General features: G+C 41.0%; 1 protein-coding gene across 1 annotated transcript in view; it reads right to left on the bottom strand.

Moving 5' to 3' along the window:
• Positions 1-7500: 7500 nt before the first annotated feature.
• The window catches only part of NEIL3 (nei like DNA glycosylase 3), a 45276-nt gene continuing 29103 nt past the window's right edge, over positions 7501-23673 (bottom strand). Inside the window, exons 7-10 of the mRNA XM_025886178.2 lie at positions 16998-17155; positions 15129-15543; positions 9467-9641; positions 7501-7906 (exon numbers count right to left, since the gene is read on the bottom strand). Of these exons, the coding sequence (XP_025741963.2) occupies positions 7724-7906; positions 9467-9641; positions 15129-15543; positions 16998-17155 (931 nt within the window). The 3' untranslated portion in view covers positions 7501-7723. The remainder of the gene's footprint in view (positions 7907-9466; positions 9642-15128; positions 15544-16997; positions 17156-23673) is intronic.

Genomic DNA, 23673 nt, shown 5'->3' with positions numbered 1-23673 from the left:
CATTCCTGAAAATGAGACCATATCTCAATGGAATTTGCTTGTTTATTTTAAATAAGTAATAACTACAAACTCAGATCCTAGATCCAGTGTTTACCATTTTAAGAATGCACTTTTTAATGCTGTATCATTTCTAATGCATTTAAATTATTCAAGTTTGGAGAACACACGTTATTAAACTAATGAGTCAATAACCAACTCAAATACTTAGATTTCACATTCTTCCTGCTCCGTTCAGCTTCCTAAATTGTTTTCTGCCATTGATAGCAAAATAAATTCTTTTTAATGCGGCCAAACAAGCTGACTGTAATAACACAATAATGAGAAAAATATATGCATATTAAAAGCAGACAAGTATTTATTAACATGTGAGCCAAGATGCCGATGCGAGAGGTCGTTCGGAGAGACACAGAGGCGTTAACACAGAGGCGTTAACACCAACACACAAGGTGGACGAGGAATTGTAACAACGCTGCTAATTTGCTTTGCAGTTTTGCATTTTAGGATAGCGTTTAGTCCAAAAAGCTAGTGTGCAGTTTTAAAAATTTAGAAGGTTCTTCTTTTGTCGACTTGCCATATATTTGTGTTTCTGATTGCCAGCAAAGGATGCCAAGTGTCCGCGCAGATGCTTTGGTGTCTCTTCCCCTTTCCCTTGCTGTTCACAAGCTCTATTTTTCCTTCTATCATCACGGTTTCATATCTTCATCTCCTTTAAACTTCCTTTTCCTCTCCCGCTACTCTTTGATTAGAGGAGCCAATAGGGTCCAAATAATAAGTAGAAAGTGTTCCAACCCCCAAACTCTTGGCTTTCCTTCTGCAACTTCCAAGAACAGGATCCTTCCAACCTCTGCCTGCTCCAGACCTTGTTAGCACTGGATTGACCCCTTTTAAAGTAGACTTCCGTGAACGGGACCCTGTGGATTTTGGGGTCCATTTCTCTGGGTGACACGGTACAATTCTATAACTGGCTTTCCCAGAAATACGTATACACGTAGTACTTCCATGAACTTAAAGCTGTCTCTCTCTCTCTTTTGTTTAAGATTTTATTTTTTTACTAGAAAGACAGAATGAGCAGGGAAGGGGCAGAGGGAGAGGGAGAAGCAGACCACACTGAGCAGGGAGCCCGACGTGGGGCTCGATCCCAGGACCCTGAGATCATGACCTGAGCCAGAAGGCAGAAGTTTAACCCACTGAGCCACCCAGGTGCCCCCCAAGCCGTGTCTCCTCTGCCGTCAAAGAAACAGGGAGAGAAGAGAACTAAAATTGTATTGATAGTGATTTACATTCCTTATTGGATTTATGAGATTTCCATCCCGAATGCAATATATGCCTGGATTTCTCTGAAACTGGATTTCCTTCATGAATTAAGGTTCTTAATGGTTCTTTCATGTTTTCTATTTCCAAATTTTTGAGGTATCACTGGAAACATAAAACTCCCTCCAGCATCTCCTTCCTCATACCTTCCTTTTTTAAAGTTTTGGGCTCTCTTCCCCAGATTCAGCACGTACTTCCTCAGGCACTCACGAAAGCCTCTGTCCGGTGAAAATCAAATCCTTCTGTGAGACTACCGGCACTGCACTTTCCTCTCTGAAACCTCCCACAATAGTGGTGGCGGTAGTAGTAAGAGTAGTAATAATAAAGAAAATGAAATGAAATGGAGTTTTTTAACCGCAAAGTGCTGTGCTAAGCCCTTTAAATGGATACAGCAATTTATCCTCAAAACAGTGCTGTGGGTGGTACTGTTACCATGATTTCATTGATGAGTTAACTGGAACTTTGCTCTCAATAGCCAAGGCTTAACAGAATATGTTCAAGGTCGCACGGTCAAGGTCAAGATAAGCGATAGGGCGGGTCTTTGAACTAGCAGTCTTAAGAACTCAATCTTATTCCAGAATCTGTGTAATTAAAGACTATACATTCAGTTCCCCGCAATGCTGGCAGAATGATGCCTTCTCATTTGTTCAAAAAGCCTCCGTTCACATCGGTGATCCAGCACAGGTCCCAGGGTGCACTGGCTTGCTATCTGCCCCTCAGCTCCTGCAGGGGAGGCAGGGACTTACTTATTTTTATATCCTCAGAACAAAGAACTAGCCCATCTTGTAGTAGTGAAATGGATTTAAGTCTTCCTTTACAAAGGTTTTTCTTTCTGCACATGCCCTATGTACATTTTTCTTCCTTTAGGTACCTTTCCTTAAGATACACTGTTTCAAGCCACCCAGGACTATTTGCTATCCCCCACATATGCCCTCTATGTATGCAATCCTCACTGCCTGAAATGCCCTTCTACATACACAAATCTTCACCAAGGTGGAATCCCACTTGCTTGCTGTCACCTTCCTGAAGCTTTTCTAGCTCATGGATCCGATTTGAGTGAGCTCTCCTTCACTGTTCTTAACGCCCCTTGCTTACAGGGCTAGTATTCCTTATGATTTTCTACGTCACAGACTGCCAAGCTCTTCTTTAAACCCATGTAATGCTGATTTTTTCACATAGTAGGTGCTTGGGAGAGATTAAATGAATTCAAAACTAAGAAGTTATTTAAACCAGTTGATTTGGTTTCCTATAAAATGAAGAGGTTCAAACTCATGGGCCCTGGGAGTTGTAGGTACACGTTTTCAACCTTACGTTAATTAAAAACAGTTGAGTAGTAAAGGCAGAATTCTTTTTTCTTTTTTCTTTTTGGCATTCGCAAATATCTATGGAATGCCAAAAAAGAGAGAGAGAGAGAGAGAGAGAGACACTTTCATTTAAATTACTGGAAAGATTGAACAGCTTTTAGACACAGAGGAATTTCTTTCTCTTTTATAATAAACTAGCAACACTCTGTTCAATGACATTTAAGTGCATTCATGTTTGAGTTGTGGTAACAAGGTTAAAAATGTTCAGTAGACTGACATTATATTAAAGTTTTATCTATTAAATTCAACAGATGCTTAGCAAGTTTCTACTGTGTGCAAGGCACAGAGCTTGGGAAGATTCTGTGAAGGACAAAGAAGAGTTATATAAAATCCCTTAAAGAGGGGACCATCAGGAACTGCAGCTAGGACAAGTAACATTACAGGAGACACACCGCGGTGTACGCGCCAGAAGACACAGCAAGTTCTGTAAAGGTAGACAAAGAGAAAAAAGAGGTGACATCTTTTGGGAAACTCACTAGAACACTTATTCTTCCATTTCATACACCAACTTGCTAGTAACAGTGACTGGGAATATGCAATGACAGGTGCCTTTGAAAAGTACATGAAAATAATGGGTTAAAAAAATGAATGGAAATTAAATAAGTAAAAGCAAGAGAAGGCAGTGGAAATTTATTTTATTTTTTATTTTTTTCTTGCTTCTGATATTTTATCTATTTTTTTGTTTTCTGGGGTTTTTTTTTTTTTTTTTTTTTTTTTTTTTTGGGGTTTTTTTTTTTTGCATTTTTTCTTATTTTATCATGTTATGTTAATCACCATACATTACATCATTAGTGTTTGATGTAGTGTTCTATGATTCATTGTTTGTGCATAACACCCAGTGCTCCACGCAGAACGTGCCCTCCTTAATACCCATCACCAGGCTAGCCCATCCCCCCACCCCCTCCCCTCTAGAACCCTCAGTTTGTTTCTCAGAGTCCATAGTCTCTCATGGTTTATCTCCCCCTCCAATTTCCCCCCCTTCATTTTACCCTTTCTACTATCTTCTTCTTATTTTTTAACATATAATGTATTATTTGTTTCAGAGGTACAGGTCTGTGATTCAACAGTCCTGCACAATTCACAGTGCTCACCATAGCACAAATTTATGGGCATTTTAACATTGCCCATTTAACATGATAGATTTTAGGGGGAATATGAGCATAATCTTATCATCGCACTACGATTATTTTCATTTGTGTTATGTTAGGTATTTGTGCAGTTCTGAGAACAGCACTTTTCTTTAACACGTAGAAAGGAGAACAGCTTATTTCAGAGGGTGAGCTTTCGCATGCTGCAAACCTCATTCAAGCCACGGCCTGTGTGACACAGGCACCTCTCGCACTTAACCTACGTGAACCAGGTTTTCTAAACTGGAAAAGAAGTAACGACAACAATAATAAAGCCGATTTCCTGGGTGGTCAAGAGGATTCAGTGAGATGCTCCAGGGAAATGACAGCCACTGTCACAACAGAAGGGCCCAGGACAACAGTGGTTCTTCACACTATCTTCCTCACTTTACCTCCTACCTCATTCTCAATACCCCCCCAAGCCCCATTGAAATCCTTCATATTCATACGATATGGGTCTGAAATCCCAAGGAACAGGCAGATTAACTCCAAAGAGCTGCATAGCAGCAGACCATGTAGCGTGTCCTGGAAATGCAGCACAGTGATGAAGAGCAGGCTCCAAAGGCTGAGCCCCGGTCCATGCTGTCGATGTGGGACAAGACCCACACCTGCTTCCCTCCAGCCGGAAGAATCAGGAGACAGAGATGTGATGGCTTCTGCCTTCGCCCCCCTGCAGAAGGTGGCCCAGACGCCTCCGGGAGCCCGGGGGAGTCACCTCTTTGCCTGAGACAGTACCAGAAGCCCCGAACAGGAGCCTCAGCAAGAGCAGGAGGAAGCCAAGCAGACGCATTGCAAGGGCTCTGTGACCTACACCGCCCCTGGGCCTGACGCCCACAATTTACGCCAGAACCTACGCATCCAAGTGGAACAACAACATGCTAAAGTAGAAGACTTAAACAGGCTCGAGAGTTTCCTAACATCATAACCAAATATCCAGGATATAATAAAAGATCACCCATCAGGCCCCAAACCAGGAAAGCCACAATCAAGAAGAAAAGACACTCCACGAGTGGCGATAATGAGGTGAATCAGATGTTTGGATTATCCGACCAGGATTTTCCAAAGTGCTTCCAGAATCAATTCTAAGTTCTCTTGAAACCAATTTAAAAAATGGAAAATCTCAGCCACCAGACGTTACACAAAAGAACCAGGTTGGAAATTACAGGACTGAGAAGCATAGTCTCCAACATAAACAAGCTTGCTGGATGGTCTCGCTTGGAGATGGCAGGGAGCCGACTCAGGGACCAAAGCAAACAGAGGAGCTAATATTTATATCCTTGAGATTTCAGAAGGATGGTGGCAGTGTGTGGGACTGAGAAAATATCAGAAAAAAAAGAGTGGTTGAAAAGCAGTAGGCATTACATCTACATACTTAACTTCCGACAACTGAGATAAAATGGTACCGCTTCGCCTAAGAGGTAGAAAACCTGGAATCTTATAGCTCCTTCAACTTCTCCATCTTCACACTCTAGTCATCATAGTATACCTGCACGCGTTACACATCTCACAAGACAATCTTACATTATCTTGCGTTCAACAGTCCCATGTATTGTAAAGAAATTAAGAGAAAATAGGAAATATTTTATACTTTCTTAGATATTTGCCTTTTCCGGCTGTCTGTATTGCTTCTTAACGATTTGCATTTCCATCTGGCATCACGCTCTTTTGGCATGGACTTCAACGAGCATCGTTCGAATAGCTGCTTTAAAACCCTTTTTTGCTAATTCCCATGTCTCAGTCATCTTGGAGTCGATCTCTAGTGTTTGTCTTTTCTCTGAAACTGGGTCACATTATTCTGGTTCCTCGTATGTTGCATAATTTGGATGGAATCCTGAATATCACATGGAGGTGGGTCTGGATTTGGGATATTCCTCTAGAGAGTGTTGATGTTTTTGTCTCTTCTGGCAATGAATTTGGTTGGATTCGAACTGCAAATTCTCTCAGGCAAAGGATCAAATCTTGATTTGGTTCTTTTGTCCTTAGCTGCTCTGTGTTCATTCTGTCCGTGAACATGGCGGGGGTGGTCCAGGGGTCAGGCAAGGACAAGGGCAGAGTTTAAGCACGGAACTTGGGGCTCCCCCTCTGGGATCTCGCCTACTTCCCCCCTTTCCAGTGGCCTCTTCAGGCCCCGTTTCTGCCAGACTTTGGCCAGCCTGCTTGGTACTGACTTTGTTCTGCCCTCAGAATAAAAACAGTTAACACATGAGAAGTTACCCCCAGCTGGTCTCGCCTCCCAAAACTTACACCTCTCCAGAATCTGCCAGTTTTGGTTCACTCCCTAGGATTGTTGCTGAGTGTGTGCAGAACCTGCTTATCCGGTTGCCCAGAAACTAGAGTTGGGTTCAGTTAGAACTTGCCCCACCATGGAAGCAGAAACCTCCTTGAGGTTTTGAAGGGAAACGCAGTCAAAACCCAGAAGCAGGTTTGAACGAATGTCATTTTTCAAACATCCATTCTTTCCAAACAAGACCCTGTTTTGCCTGTCCATCTGGTTCTTTGATGCTTCTCAGTAAAATTTTCTTCATATAAATCCTGCATATTTCTCACCAGGTAAGTATCTACATGCATTATACTGAAATTGATTGCATTTCATTTGCCTCTATTTCCCTGGCATTAATTCGCTCATTTATGGAAGCCTCGTTAGGGACGGGCCTTTCCCTCCCTGTGGCACAAGGAGTCTATAGTTTTGTTCTGAACGCACACCCGGATCAGCTAAGCTCACCCGTGGTCCAGCCAGCCCGGGTCGGCCTTGTAGTCATTGTCCTGTTGAGCTCCTCGGGTTGGGGTCACCGATCTTGGGCTGGTTCCAAGTCTGTCTCTTCAACACAGAGTTCAAACACAGATTACGCTGCAGCATATGCTCTGGCCTTGCTGAGAATTTCATATGCTGAGAACTCTGAGAGCTCTGCATGGACAGTGTAGCGACAGAATGGGAAAGGCGGGTCAAGCCATCTTCTCCGCGGTCCTTTGCTTGTCTAAAAATCTTTTTAATAGACTGAACGAGCTCTAAGTGGAATTTTCCACAAACATGCAGAAACAACATAAGACTGAGGTTTTCCTTTTCTTTTGGTAAATAATTATATAGTTACCTGCACTAAATTTAGGGGGGGGTACAAAAACACAGAGGGAAGTTAAAATGAGAAATAAAAAAACAATAGCACATTAGTAAGCTTTTTAAATGGACTTGATTTTAAAAATTAATTTCGGATATTAAAATCAAGATCAGAAAAATTGAAATCAACTTCTCTTTTTAAAGATCTACAGACAACTTCCGTTCCTAAATATTACTTTTATATTCTGAATCCCCATAGGCTTCTAGGAAAATGCATTTGAAGTTATCCAAGTGTTTGGCTTCTCTCTGGCATCTAACGGGGAACTTGATGTCTGTTGAATAGAATACAACCAAGCAAATGTTCTTTTCCATAAAGGAGATCTCATTTCCTTAAATTTCATTTACGAAAACAAGAAGTACTTTAATCGTATGCCGTGAAGAGTGGCGGTACCCAAGAACCTGACTCATTACAGATGGAAGACTTAGCTATTTCACTGGACTATGTAAGCTTCCTTAAAAAAAAAAAAAAAATCACTGCTTCCCCAAAGAAGTTACAAGAGACCAACAGCACACTAAAAATACTTTATTGTCATTACTAAATGCATTATATATACATGATAAATAGAATATTTGGTACATCTGATGAAACACCCAGTCTTTGTCAAGGTAAAAGAAATACCCAAAGAATGGAAAGATGGCACACATTTAAGAAAAAAAAAAGAACAGGTCTCAAATATTGCAAGAACTATAAAATGTGCCACATTCTACAATCTTTCTATTAAAGATTAAACAATTAAACAAAAGGGGACTAAACATTATATATGGTTTGAAGAAATTAAATGCCAGATATTCTACAGAAGGAGAAAACATTAGCACCCTGGAATAATTTTTGTTCCTGGTCCATTTTCTGCCCACTGGAAAAAATCGCACTGTTTTGCCTTCCCAAGAGGACACACAAAAAAATTCTTTCCGTTGTTAGGTCCAATCTTCAACACCGTTCTCATGATGGAGCGTTTGCCATGGTTGCAGAATGGGAAGGACAAATCTGCCCACTACAGGGTGAAAACAGAAGGATTGTAAAGTTCAAGTGCAGGTTAGAAATGTGTACAGGCTGAGCCTGGGTGCACATGATCAGTGCACCCCACATTCCCTGCTACTATTAATCTGACATTGTAAAATTGACACGTCATTAGTTCTTGCCCTTAAAACAGCTTATAGACTATAAGCATCTCTTCTACAAATTTGTTTGAATTATGCAGTAAACTGCCATGATTCTGAGTTTCTCTTTGTCTAAAGGCATACTTATAGGAATTCTTTCCTCTTTGTTGAAAATATTTGGAAACGATCAGAATCTTGCTGGAAAGCAATCACCAATGTTTCTATCAGTCTGTTTCAGTTAAAATGATTAAGATCAAAGATTTGTTATGAGTTTGATACTAAAGTTCCTTCATCTCTTAGGAAAAGAAAGAATCCAATACAGAATTACATGGATGAATTTAGGCAGATTCCCTTGTATTATTCTTATAAATTTTGGCCTCAAGGGAGTTTTAGAACAAGCTGTGATATTATTAATTTGCTACCTAATATTTTTTCCATTACATCCACAAAAGCTCCTTGAGGAGGAAATGTGTCAGTTCAGGAGGATGGAGTTACATCTTGTGCAGGGGTTAAGACCTGGGAAATTCCTGAAGACAAAGATTTTCTCTCTCAATGAGCCCAACCAAAAAATTTTTGTTCCAGCACTGAAACAGATCAGCGTTTTCTTTTTTTCAGTTATTCACCAGATACAACAACTGGAAAAACACAGATCTTTACACATTTAGAGTCACACTCAGCATAGTGAGAGACTCACACCTTGAGAAACACAGAAGGTGAGCCTGAGGAAGGAGAAGGACCCCAGATTCAAGTGTCCCATCCCATCTTCGTTCCCAGGGACACTCACAGATCGGCAAGGAGGGAGCAATCACCCTCTATTTACATTGTTATCGTGCAAGCTTGTGTAATCGGATTCACTACGTTTACTCTAAATCCAAGGTATATAAGCTATTCTTCCTGGGTACTTCTATCCAATGCACAAACCAAGGGTTTCATAGCAGAAGTTAGGAAGAGCACGTTTGCATCTTGGATTATTCGCCACCTGGGTAATACCTTCCTATCTTTATAAACCAAGGGCAACACATCTACACTTGTGGTTACGTGTGTGACATAACCAGAATCATCTAACAGCTATTGTTTGATTACTTTTTCTTTTTTTGATGAAGCTCTTTGAATTTTAAGTTCTTCAACATTCAGGCTTTCGAATCAAGTGTCAATATGACAACTTAAAATTTAAAGGTGAAAAGGGAAATAAAATTTAAAGATGAAATGGGAAAAAAAATTGCTATTCATTACTTTTTTTTTTTGGAGAAGCAGAGAGGAGGCGCAGAGGGAGAAAGAGAACCTTAAGCTCTGACGTGGGGCTCGATCTCGCAACCCTGAGATCATGACCTGGGCCGAAATCAAGAGTCAGGCGTTTAACCAACTGAGCCACCCAGGCGCCCCACTATTCATTACATTTTAATAACAGAAGTATTCAATTACATGAGAGCGAGCTTGAAAAATCTTACACGTACTTGGAAAAATCCACACTGTGCTTCTCTAGGTAGAGGACAAACATAAAACTGCCTGCCCTTGTTTTCACCATCCTTCCGCACAACCTGGAGAATGCAGAGGCGGTTGTGTTTACTGCAGCGAGGACTGTCAGCATTTAATGCACGAGTACCATCTGTCATATTAATTCCAAGTTCACTGAAATGACAGGTTACAAAGTTACTACAGTGTAACAGCGCTAAAAGGGATCATTCCCACCACCTCCCCGTGTCTTGTCTGTACCAAGACATGGTACCAAAAAGTGGACCATGGCCAACTGTAGGTCGTTACACACACTGTGACATCTTTCTAACTCTTGGGTTCCCCAGGTAATCCAAATTCACTTCCGAAGCTACCTATGCACCCAAAGCACACGATTAAAATTTCTAAAGAATAAAAACAGCTGAAATGTGCACCCAGTACATCCACTTTATCTACTTTTCATTTGTGATATCCAGTTCTTCCCTTCCTCAGGATTACAGTGTGGCCCCTTTTATTTCCCTTAAAATATTCTCAAGTCCGCTGCTCCCCACCCCCCGAAGTAACTAGAATGAGTCTTCTCTAATTATGTTCTCATCGGTAGCAAACTCTCGCCGATGGCTCTGACAAGGCCAAAGAGATCACCCTTTCTATTGTCCACTTTAGAGACAATTTTCTATGCTTTCCTTTGATCAAGGCTGCTATAATAGTTGCAATCATATTTCAGCAAGGCACGGGCTGCCTGGCAGAGCAGGAATGTGTGTTTTGTAAAGCTACTAGGGAAGCTTTATTCTCCCCCACAATTACGATCAAGAGTATCTGCAGGTTATTCCCACACAGAGTGGACTAAGGTCAGAAGCTCGACTTCTACTGTAGCTGGAAAAGCAGAATTTTCTCTTGGAAAAGGAGCTTCATGATTATTTTAAGGTTTTTTTTTAATATTTGCATATTTTTAATAATGCCTTTATAAGAACTAGTCTTTTTAATAAAACGGTTGAAGAGAAAAAGAGCTCACATTAATTAAAACCAGAAGTCCTTCCCCTTAATATCCCTATTTTAAAAATGTTTTAATGATAAAATTTGTTTTGGTTAAAATATCATTATTAAATAATTTCTATGATGGAATATTACTTAGACAATTTTTTTAAAAATACCGAAAAATCATAAATACATGCCCTTTTTCTTGCTTCCTAAGCTACGTTCTTCATATACTTGTTCCTATAATGATACCTCAAGGTATCATATCTAATTGAAATGTTCAGAGTTTGAGGTATTTTTTCCTTCCAGTTTTATTGAGACCGAACTGGCATACGAGGTCTTTTATTTGTGATGAAATTGGTTTAAAATCACCTATAAAACAGACACTTATACATGGCTTTAAATTAACTCAACTTTAAATAAATAAAAGCTTTAAAAAGAAATAAATTAATTAACTCAAATATTCTGAGGGTGGTTTCTGAAGCTGGCCATGCAGTAGGCATTGCTAAGGAAATCATTATAGTTCAATATTTTGCCAGCAACTGTTTTGTGGCTACCTTCTTCGGGGCGGGGGACGGTAGTCAGTATTTTAGAATTAGAGGTAATACCATCCCGAAATAGCAAAAACTGAAGACAAGAGGACTTTCTTTTTCCATATCCCTCCATTTACCAATACCCCTTCCAAGAGAGGGGATATTGGAACTTAAACTTCGAGAGAAACTAAGTATGTAGATGGTTGCAGAGAAGTCAAGAAATGTCAAAACCAAAGCAAGGGGATCATAAATGTGCTTGGAAAAAAAAAAAAAAAACTGTTAAGAGAGAAAGAAAAAAAGGTGAAGAATGCCAATAGAAAGGAGAGAAATGCTTTCTTACAGAAAAAAAATCCACACATGCAGATAGTTTTCTACATTATTTTGAAGGTGGCTGCCTTAGATAACCATTAGTTGAACATTTTCTAAGCCATTTGCTTCTACCTAGATATCTCCAGGGCTCCAAATACCCAGGAGAGGTTTAAATTCTCTTGCCAGTGAAGCTTTCCTGGGGAGGGGCAAGGTGGAAGGTAGGGTTACGATGGGGGAAGAAAAGGCCCCCGTGTCCCCCCCCGGGTTCCTCATTTCTGTCATTCCATTTCCTCCTTAGTATTAAGTTAAAGACAAAAATATCTACATGCTACCTTATTCCTAGTACTCAGAGTGGGATCCACTGACCAGAAGCATCAGCAGTACCTGGGAGAGCCTTAGAAACACAGAATTACCCACCCTGCTCCAGATCGGCCGCAGAATTAGAATCTGGATGTTAAAAAGATTCCCAGGTGATTCATATGCACATTAACTTGTGAGCCAGAGTTAATGTAACCAAGATATTGATGCCACCTGTGATCACATCAACTCTAAATATGCACAGTTAATCTTAATTTTGTGATAGAAAACATTATCCAGGATAATTAAATGTTCTGATTAATTGAGGATATCTTGGTTCCTCTTTGTTTCCATCATTATTTAAAAACTTTCTAAAATGTAGCAGAGCATTTTCTTAAGGTAAACTTAGCATGCAAAATAGTTTAACTTATTTTGATAACGAGGACCATCATTTTGAATATTAACAGTGGATTATAAATGGCCTATTAATATGAGAGATCAGGGGTTGACAAATCTTTTCAGATGGCACATATTTTCGGCTTGTGGGTCTTAACAGTTTGTTGCAACTACTCAACTCTGCTGTTGTAGCACAAAACGCAGCCATAGAAAATACGTCAGCCTATGGGAATGGAAGGTGTGCCAATAAAACTTTATTTATAAAAACAGGCGGTGGGCCGGATTTGGCCCTGCCAATGGTAAAGTAAAAGTCATTAGAAGTGAGCAATGCTTGATGCCTAATAGGTTCTCAATAAATACTTGTTAATAAATAACACTGAACAGAGATCAGATAAAGACTATTATCAAGAACAAGGACATGACCATGCACAGCCTGTAATTTTAAAACGGACAGTTTTCAACCATCGATTTATCATGGCTTAACTTATCTTACAGATAGGGTGATTCATTACAATGAAAACACTGCCTATAATGTTTTTGAACTAATCAGTGCCGTTGAATGTAGATTTTGGAGCTCAGTGTATTTCAAGAAATAAAACAGAGGTTCAGTGACTCATCCTAGATGGTCCCAGGTGGTTCTAAAATCCTTGGGGGCTGCAAACTGCAAAGGGGACAGGAAGTGCGTCTGAGGGGTCAGTGTTTCCCCAGTGTGAGAGGTGGAGCCTGCCAGCCCTGACCAGGGACAGAAGAAAGTGTTGGTGATTCTGCCAGTTTTATTTCCTCCTGCGAGTGAACCTCGGCTCAGCTCCGGAAAAGCCTTAACCGAAAACACATGTGTTCTTTGCAGACGCACCCTAGTGTTTTGCTCTGCCTTTAGAATAATTGGATCAAAGACTTAAAACTGTTTCTAGCAGTTCTTCTGAGCTGCTTAAAAACCGGTTCAACCATCTAATTTATAATCCAGTAGCTGGATAAAATTCAAGTATATCCAAAGACCAATCTGGAAATATGCCTCATCAACATAGCATGTATCATGTGGTGAGGAGATCAGTAATTAAGAGAACAAAAGGCGAATTAATTACCATATAATTATTAAAGAAAAAAAGAAACTGGCTATAAATTCTCTGAGTGGACCACCTGCTTTAATCGTATTATGTTGTGAGCTTCTGCTCGGCATCTTGTCCACAAGATGAACACTGTAGCTGCCAGACAAGGAGAAAAATGAAATAAATGACAGTAATTTGCAATTTATTCCTTGTAAAGTAGCTGGGTGCAGAAGGGCTGCTGGGTGAATGTATTTCATCACTTGACATTTATTCTGCTAGTTGATCTTGATTGATTTTAGAGTCTCAGTCCTGGGGTTCTTATATTCAACACATACTCAGGCTGCAGTGTTTCTAAGTAATGCTGTGTGCTGTGATTAATCATATGACCCTATTACAAATGGCTTATGAAGAAATCATTTAAATTTAAGGTTACATTAATGTTTTCTTAAGTCCCTAATTCATTAGTTAAATTGTCTGAGATTTTCTACAAAGCACTGAGGAAATAAAAATATGCCAAGATATTTCATCTGGGTACAGGGAAGGCCACAACACTTTAAATTGCTCGCATCTACTTCTTTCCGCCGAAGCTACAGCACAGAAAGGACTTCAGTAGGGATTTTCTTAGAGGATAGCCTCCCAATTCAGACACTCCAGACCCTAGCTCCTTCATGACCTTTGACTGGGGTTCATTAGACGTTAATTAGGATGAAAGTGTAAAGGGAGGGTCCTGATCCAGGCAGTTAAACGCTTCGTCTCCACAGCTTAATTCACATGTCTGTCATTCCTAAGTTATGGACAAAAGTTAAAGCAGTTATAAATGATTATGAGCAAGATTTTTTTTTTAAGAAATCAGCCAAGGATAAATCATCAAGACTAACTTGATGGTAAATTTAGAGTTGGGATAGAAGACTCGAGACAAAAGAATCTATCAACCAAACACCGCCTCAGAATTATGAAATATGCTCCAAGGGTTCCCAGAGGCTAGTCTGGGACGGTACCCCAGCTGGTCCCCCGTCTTGCTGCCTGAGGGAGGAATCTTCCCCTCAGCAAAGACACAGCCCATCTGGGGAGAAGCTAATAATGCAACTCCCCCCGCCCCCACAATGATCACTTTAAGTCCCACGCACACCACCTCTTTTCTGCCCATCTCCCACGGGCAGAAAGACTCTAAAAGACCCATGGGAAGAAGACTCTGCACCTTCACTTCATTGTAAAAATGCAGGATGGACAGCCCTCGCTTTCTGAAGGAAAAAAAAAAAAAACAGCTGGGGAAAAAACTGTGGAGAAATGTCTCTCTCTGAGGGAAGCCTAGTATCAGGTTGTGAGAGTAAGGAAGTCTAGATAAAGGGTCTAAGCAAGGTCGTATGGAACAGGTAGTTTTAGGCGCTGCCAAGAATCCTAAGAGAAGGGGTGACGTTGTTTATTAACATTGCTATCTCTGGTGACAGCAATTGGCGGTGGGGGGTGGGGGCTTCTAGATGTGAAGTTCATAGTCTCAAAACATATCTGGTCTGCTAGTATTTACTAATCAAAATGACAACTTTTCAAGTTCAGATACAAAAGTGGCAGACGTGTTCTTTGGGCCTTATTGGCCGAAACAAACAACACCATCCCACACGGCTATTGAGATAAAGTCACTTTCTTTAGCAGAAATGTCACTAAAAGTATCTCCAATTCCCTCTCTTTAGAAGAGAAGACACTTAACTGTCATGAGTAAGTCTCCCTTTTAGAAGAACTATCTTTCTTTGGAAGGAAATATAAAAAAATACTTTAACAGTGGTGACTGATATCAGGTGGGATTATGGGGGATTTAAACATTTTTCTTTATACTTTCTAATATTTTCCAACTATTCTGTATTGAACTGTAGACAGTTACAGTCAGAATAAAATAACTTTTTACGAAGAGATGTAGAAGGTTCTGTTTTCATTCTCTTCCCTTCTCTAACATTATAAGCTAGAGAAAGCAAGGGAAGTAAATTACCATAATCATCTTTCCAGGTTTGATTTACCTTCCAAAATCAATGCAATTGCTTTAGCAGTGAATGACTTCTCTGCCTTCTTAAAACTTAATGCAAATACCTTCAAGATCAAGGTTAGAAGTATCACACCTGTTAGAAAATCCAGGGTTACCACTCTTGAGGTCTGGTGATGAGGTGTGGGTTGTTTTCAATTTTTTATATGCTGGGCTAAATAATTTAGACCGAGAGCAGACCGTAGGCGATACGTTTACTTTGTTAGATGGTTGAGTTGTCTGGTGTGCCCTCTCCTCGGAAGGGTGCAGTGGATCACTAAAACAAACGTCAGTCTGAGGAGGGTTTTGAAATTCTCCATCTAGTATCTGCTTTTGGCTTCCTTTTCTTTCCAAAGCACTGGACTTATTGCTGAAATCAGCCAAGACAAGCGTTGTAGTTCCAAATGCCGTTTTCCTGTTGATCTTCACTTCTGTACTTGGTTTTCCAAAGCTATTACACGGATACTTCACTAAGCTGTTAAAGTCAATAGAATGTTCTTCATTCTTGATTACTGAATCTGGGAGGAGAGAGAGAGAGGTAATTCTGCAGTATTCCTATAGTATATGGACTATTTGAAATATATATAAACATATATATTTGTAATATATTGACTATTTGAAACATCTATTTATATGACTAAAACTTATTCCCCTATGATAGTGAATACATAGAACGAATAACACAAAGTTACTTTGGACAATTCAGGATTAGCCATGTTCTTGCTAGGAAAATGAAGTGTCAAAAGTTCAATTACTCATAGAGGCTCCGAGGTGGGTTTAACAAAGATTTATATTTGCTTCTTACTATGTCTAACCATTTAAAGGTCATTCAGCTATCAATTCTGTTACTATGAGGCAACATATTAAAGCAGTCGTAATTAAGAGGTTGGTCAGATCAGCAGCTAGAGACCTGTCTCTAGATTATCAGGAATGTTTCTGTGAATGACATAGTAAAGGGAAAGGCTTAGTAAAATTAAGCAAAGATGAATTATAAAGACTTAACATTAATTAAAAATGTTTCAGCAAAGCATCCCAGGATTTTGGAATCGGTGCTGTAATATGTTCTAAATTGTAGTCTTTTGTACTCAGAGAAATAACAAGAAAATAGTTAATGAGAGGCCAAGAGCCATTTCAGTGGAAATGAACGAGGAGACCTAAGCCTGTGGTTTTCTGAGGGCTCTCTGCTCAAAGATCCAGAAACAGGAGGCGCTGTCCCTTCCAGCAAAGCTGTGCGCGGGGCCAGGCCCGCCTTTCTGGCCCAGAGAACAAAACGCAGCTTGGCAGCCAGCACAATGTGGGGTCCACAAGTCAAGGATGAACTTTCTCATCTCTAATTGAAGGAAGAAAGAATGCTTTGAGAACACAATAGGAGCTGCATCAGTGAGCGGGTTCTTAATCACGGGCTCTCTCTGAGGTTTAACTTTCTCTGAACGCATGAAATTGTGAGCTGTAAAGACTTATTTTGAAGGATTTCAATGAAATCAGTACAATTGTCTGGGTAAAGATTTTAATAACAAGGGGTAGGAAGGATAAAGAAGGGAAAAAATTCAGCATTTTTCTATTCCACCTGCAACGGTATTCTTGCAGAAATCCTGCCTTTCTGTTTATAAAGCACTTGGACTGAATAACAAACCCAAAAGTTGCTGAAATCTGCATAAAACAAAGCTTTATTGAATAATTCATTAGAAATAGTAGAGAACAGATGTGATCATCTCCGTTTTTTGAGATACAAAGGCACATACTCTTTTAGCACAAGCATGTTTTCCCTCCCTGTTGGGAAAAAAAAAAAAAGTACTCAATAGAATATTAGCGTGGTTTACATGCAAAGTCTGGCAATTCCTTTAAAAATTTCAGAAAGAGAGCATTTTACTTAGTTATGAAATATCAAGATGGAACAAGATATATACCTTTGTATCATTAGCCCTCTTTGAAGTGTTAGGAACTCAAAATCAGAATTCAGGCTTACCGGTAGGCCTTGAAGTCAGGCAAGCGTCACAGGTCTTCGAAGACGGCCTATTTATCAGCGTACAGACCACACACGTCCATTGCTCTTCACATTTGCCAGCCAAGTGCTCCCCACTACTAGATGGCCACCTGATTGTAGTGTTTCTCCTGGGCAGATTGCTACAAAAGGATTTTTAAGGTTACTCATTAACACTGTTACTGTTGTTCTTGTACATTCTAGGTATTTTAGAAATTCTTATAATCATTAATACCCAAGTGGGTACGGGCCCTAACTCTCTCGGAATAAGATGTTTCTTCTTGGGCCCTGTTGATTGCTGTTAAAGACAGAAATAACAAATAAACCTTTTTATTTAGAACAAGAGCTGTTTTGTTTTTTTTTAACTCACTAAAAATAGTCGACAATAATTGCTAGGAAGCATTTCTCAAATAAGGTTTTAAGTACGTGGTACTCTTCCCAAAGCCAAACTAAGATATCTTCACTGAACCAAATTTGGGGGGGGGGGGCAAGATGGGGGGAGAAAAGAATTAGGCAGAAATTAGAACATGGGAAGTAAAGTGAGAAAAATTTTGGTTACTTCATGTGCATGTCTCTCTAGAATTTCTCAACACTTGTCTGCTAAGCACTATATCGATCAGCTGATCTGTAATGAAGAAAAAGATACCTGGCCTCATATTACTTCCCCTAAGGTAAAACTGTTTCCTGTTAGGTATCTAAGGAAGAGATCGGTAAGAAAAGAATAAAACCAACGCTGACTTTTGGACACAAATGTAAATCATGATTTCCCACGTGGAATTCTTTTCTTTTTTTTTTTTTAAGATTGTATTTATTTGGCAGCGAGAGAGCACAAGCAGGGGGAGCAACAGAGGGAGAGGGAGAAGCAGACTGCCTGCTGAGCAGGGCGCCCCATGCGGGGCTCAATCCCAGGACCCCGGGATCATGACCTGAGCCGAAGGCAGACGCTTAACCGACTGAGCCACCAGGCGCCCCCCCCACCTGGAATTCTTAATTGACTATTTATTGTTACACAAAATGCCATTAAAAGCTCTGATAAAGTCCTACTCTTAAATACATAGTTCCACAGAGCATGTCACGTGGGTAAGTAACAGGAGAGCATCGCAGATTCCTTCAGGATTCCAAACATTCATACTGAGAAGAGCTTTTTGGTAAAGGCTATGGGACCTCCCTTTTCAGAGCATGAGTTCTTTGACTTCAGAGGTACCCTGCCTCCTGTAACATTTTGCTCCGTACATATAATTACACCAGTTTTTAAATTCAGGCTTGTCTGGTGAAATAACAAATAGCATAAGAAAGTCTGAAAGTGAGACGCATCTCATTATGGTTCTTTTATCTTCACTGACTTGTAATGCCCCTCAGTATTTCTTATTCCTATGGAGCCCCGGACCTCCCATAGAATTTGTATACTTGACCTAATTCCTGCCCTCCTACCAACTTACTCTGAAAGGGAGCAAAATGCATTTATTCATAATTAAACAAACACAATTTAAATAATCTTCGGATTTTCTATACTACAATTTTCACCATTCTTATCTTCTAACCTACGGATTTCACTAATCAGAAACCTATGTTCATTGTTACATGCAGAAGCTTTGGAAGCATTTCTTCCCCTTACTGTCCCACTTCTTAATCACCTACTAAGAAATTCTTTCCAATCCCCACTTGGATGTGCAACAGGAATCTCAAAGTTAATATACGTCTGTCATGGACTGAGTAACCATCTCCCAAAAATAATGGGTCATACTACCAGGAACCTGTAAACGTTACTTTATAAAGAAAGAGGACCTTTGCAGATGTAATTAAAAACCTTGATGCGGGGAGATTATCCTGGATCATCTGGGTGGCCCCTTAATCTAAACCCCAGTGTCCTTGCAAGAAAGATGCAGAGGGAGATTTGATACCCCTGCAAGAGAAGGCGATATGACCAGAGCGGCAGAGACTGGAGTGAGGCAAACCACAAAGGAGCCCTGACCACCACCAGAGGCTGGAAAAGGCAACGGATTCTCCTCTAGAGCCTCTGGAGGGAGCACAGCCCCGCCCACACCTCTGGCCCCATGGAGCTGATTGATGTTGAGCTTCTGGCATCCAGAACTTCAAGAATAACTTTCTGCTGCCTTAAGGTACCAAGCTTGTGGTCATTTGTTAGGGCTGCCACAGGAAACTAGTGGAAGTAAAATTCAAGATCACACCCCCCACCCACACCTTGCAACTCTGCTAGTTTGTCTCATCTCAGTAAATGGCTTCACTGTGCCCTCCACGGATCAGGCCAAAAACCCGGGAGTGGTCCTTAATACTTCTTACCCTCACGTCCCACATCCAGTCCACCAGCAAATCCTGTCGGCTCTGCTCCAGAGGCAAATTTACTCTGAAGCTACTGAAGCTTCCATAGCTCGGTGTGTTCTCCTCTACAGACCAGAGTGGGGATCAGGGAGAATGCAGGCAGTGACCCCAGCCACGAGATGGGGACTAAGAGCACTGTCGGGGGCGTCAGTCCTGGGGTTCTGGCCAGGCAAGGCCCATGCACCGCCAGCACCATCTTGCATCTGCTCAGTGCCAGGCACGAGGTGCCCTGGTGGCATCAGGAGCAGAACTGTCTCTACTTTCACAAGAACCTGAAAAGGTCTGCCCCATTCTTTGCTAAAGGGCCTTTATGACCCAGGCTGCAAGGCCATTTGACACATGCACCCCCCAGCAAAGGCAAGAAGTATGAGGCCAAAACGTGGAAGAAAGTGATTACACAGTTGTGGCTTGCAGCTGGTAAGAGTATCTTATTTATCTCATCTTTGTGGTGTTTACAAATTATAATTTGTTGTTTCTTATTCTAAATATTCATAGTAGGACCAAACTTAGCATTCATACTTATACATTTTTTTTTTCATAAAGAAGGCCCCCTAAATTGTGTAAGTTTCAGCCCTTAACCCTACCTCAACTTCTAAAATGATCCTTAATTCAGCCATTTCTTGCCCCCACTCCCTCCACAAGTTGCCATCATTTATCACGGGCGCTACTGTTGAGGGCACCCAGGCACCATCTCTTCACTCTGGTCACACTTAGTCACTTTTCCACACGATGGCCTCACGGTCCTCATAAAACACAAATCCGTGTATGTCACCCCCCTGCTCAAAACGTTCCTGCGGCTTCCCAGCTAACTCAAAGTCAATACACCCCACGTTACCCAGAGCCATCTTTCAATATATAAATCAGCTACTTCTCTCCTGTTCAAAACCTCCAAAGGCACCTCATCATACTCAGAATAAATCCAAAACTTCTTGCCCCTCGGCCCGCATTCATTCTGCTCGGCTCACAGCCACGCCTACTTCTTTCTCCCCAAAAAACAAGTCAGAGACTTCATGCTTCTCCAGTCACCTTCTCCTCCACTTTCACGAGGCATCAGACTCTTTCAAAAGTCTCCTCAGAGACTTTATCCACCCAAACTATTGAAAATGAACTTCCCCGTCACTATGTGTCCCCTCACTGAGGGGGTTGCGTCTGCAGAGCACTGTGTATCACTGCCGGATACCTTATATATCCAGGGACATAGAGCTTTATTTTTAAGATCTCCTCCCACTGGAATATAGAGTTCCATGAATAGGCCACAAATACAGGTGAAATGAATGGATTTTGCCCTGCGTGCCTATGGAGGCTACTTTCTGGAAGATCAGCATTTCTGAGTCGTCAAAGGCAGTGGCCGTCCCTCAAGCCCCGCCTGCTCAAACTCCCTGGATGTCACTCTGTCAAAACTTCCCACTGCTCTTCCTTGGGCGCGTTTTCTTCTTTTGATCAGCAAAGTCCAGGTAACCTCAAGGCTCTCTCCTGGACCTTCCTAGCTTCTCTCTGTGCATACTCTCAGGAAGCGCGAATACTACCAGATTCGACTCTCAGCTCAGATTATTCCAAGACGGGTCATGGGGAGGAGCTCTGTTCTCAGAAGCCAGAGCCATAAAAAACAGGTGGAGGACAACCGTGTCTCTAAGGAGTGTTGGCAATTCTCAGTGGAGATCAGTTGCTGGCATGGCAAGCAACTGATTTCCCCTTGTCTACCAAATTGATTATTTTTTAAGGACAGCAATGTAAATGTTAATAAAACAAAAGAAGGTACACAAGATAAAGTAGCATTTAAAGGTTGGAAGAAAAACAACGACTAAGTGGCTGCCCAATTGCTATTTCAGTGCAATCAACTGCTATTCCAGTCTAATCTGATCCCTCACTCACGGAGCACCAATACTTTATGGAAGCCCCTCCAGAATGTGTTTCTTCTGCTGAAACCAGAAGGAATTTACTATGGTGAGGCTTGAGCAGGAAACAGCTCAGACCTACCTTTATTCTTTCTCCTTGTTCTAGCTGTGGAGAGCCCAGGCAAGGTGGTCTTCACGGGTTCCACATCCCGAGACTCAAGTTTTGATAGCTTTATTATTAATCCTGTGAATTCCACCAATATTCATTTTGGCCACATGACCCCAAGATTCCCCTTTTCGTTTAAGATCATTTGAGCTGGGTTTCTTTCGTTGTCCTCAAAAGACTCCCTTTTAAATTGTTTTTAAACATGACAACTGTGTCATCAAACCGTCTTGCCAGGACAAGCCTATCCTATCAAGGTTAACCCATCATCAATTCATGTCTCCACTCCCAAGTGCTCTGTAATTGCTCCATCCTCCTCAAAAATCTCTACCAGCTCAGACCTGCCTTAACAATTGGCTTGCAAACATCAGTAACTTCTCATGCACTAGCAAACAATTCTCAATACTTTCCAAACTAGATGGCTTTCAGAGACCCAAACTTTTTTTTTTAAGAGTTTATTTATTTATCTGACACAGAGAAAGAGAGAGCTCAAGCAGAGGGAGCAGCAGGCCAAGGGAGAGGGAGAAGCAGACTCCCTGCTGAGCAGAGAGCCCGATGTGGGACTCCATCCCAGGGCCCTGAGACCATGACCTGAGCTGAAGGCAGACACCCAACTGACGGAGCTACCCAGGCATCCCACCGAATGTGTCTTCTTATAGGAACAAAACACCCTCCCCTTCGTGTGGCTCTACAAAAGCACGTTCCTTCCTCTTGTCTTCAATGAATCTCTATTTCCTTCCACACGGATCTCAAAGTTCACCTTCTTCAGAAAGACTTCCTTGTTGTTCCTGCATAGATTTAAGTATTTCCTCCTCTCGACTCCCACTGCCATTAGTAAAACCGTGCCCTCTGCAGAGCTTCCATTCCAAACCCAGTGGGGTTTTAATGAACTATTTACTCATTGACTCCCTGCCTTAGACTGTGAGTACTTTGAGGGGCTGCATTTTATTTTGTCTCTGTATTCGCTACTGGGGAATACAGCAGACACTAATAAAAAAAAGTCATAACAAATGATTTTTTTAAGAATTTATAAAATAAGGACTAATACGGAAAAAGAAACGATAGCAGTTTCCTCTCAAGGAAAAAATACTTACCTATATAAACTATGCTAGCCCATATATAAATTAGAGCCAACAACAGATGATACAGGTATTCAAATCAATAAAGACTGCAAAATTTGGGGAGGACTTCATGAAGAAGTTAAGTCAACTCTGTACAACTGAAGGAACACGGAGATTTAGATCAATGCTGTGGGGCTTTTCCTATTGCTTCAAATTCATTCGAAATGACTTTAACTTAAAATGAGAAAATGTAGTCAACATAAAATGTTCAAAAACTCATGGAGAAAATGAACAGAACATACTTCATTATAGAACTCTCTAATAAGGCAAATACTACTGGTTTTCAAATGTTTTATTATGTACACATTTATTTTTAGTTGCTTTTCCAAATGACCTCTTAGGCTGAATGCCAATATATAAATCAGAAGTAGCTGAGGAGGGAGGAGGGATTGCAGCTCAGGAATTTCCAGTAGAGCAGGGCCTCCTCTAGCCCACAGGTGCCCCATGTCTCTTGCAGGGAACCCCTGAGCTTTTAAAACCTAATTTCAAAAAATCTTTGGAATTGACAATTATTGATATGGTAAATAACATATTTCTTTGATGATTTGGAAGAATACTTTTTTTGTTTTTTGTTCTTTTTTTTTTTAAAGATTTTATTCATTTATTTGACAGAGAGAAACAGCGAGGGAGGGAACACAAGCAGGGGGAGTGGCAGAGGGAGAAGCAGGCTTCCCGCCGAGCAGGGAGCCCCATGCGGGGCTCGATCCCAGGACCCTGGGACCATGACCTGAGCTGAAGGCAGACGCTTAACGACTGAGCCCCCCAGGTGCCCCAAGAACACTTTATTTTTTAAAGCCTCAAAAGTTATCAATTCAAAGAAAACAAATATAGAACATTAAGCATTTTTTCAGTAGACAAACATTTATCGAATGTCCTCTATATACCAGACACTGTGTTAAACACATTTGGTCATATGTACACCTATAATATTAAAAATAAGAAAACCACAAATCTGCACAAATATATTATCTAAATACATCACAGATGTATTTAGATACATCTACACAGATGTAGATAGATCTACACAGATGTAGATCTCTATGACAGTACGGTGGGGTGAGGAAGGAGCTGTGAGAGATTCAGGGAAAAGGAGCTGAGGACAAGAGAAGGAGAGATGAAAAGGAAGTCGCGAGGGGAGGGAGGACAGGAAATCAAGAGGGGAGGGAGGACAGGAAGTCGCGAGGGGAGGGAGGACAGGAAGT

The sequence above is a fragment of the Callorhinus ursinus genome, unplaced genomic scaffold, assembly GCF_003265705.2.
Source record: "Callorhinus ursinus isolate GAN/ISIS: 27379988/994484 unplaced genomic scaffold, GSC_fseal_2.0 scaffold17, whole genome shotgun sequence".
Taxonomy (NCBI): Eukaryota; Metazoa; Chordata; class Mammalia; order Carnivora; family Otariidae; genus Callorhinus; species Callorhinus ursinus.
Note: the sequence above shows the minus strand (reverse complement) of the source record. Positions and strands in the feature narration are given on the sequence as shown.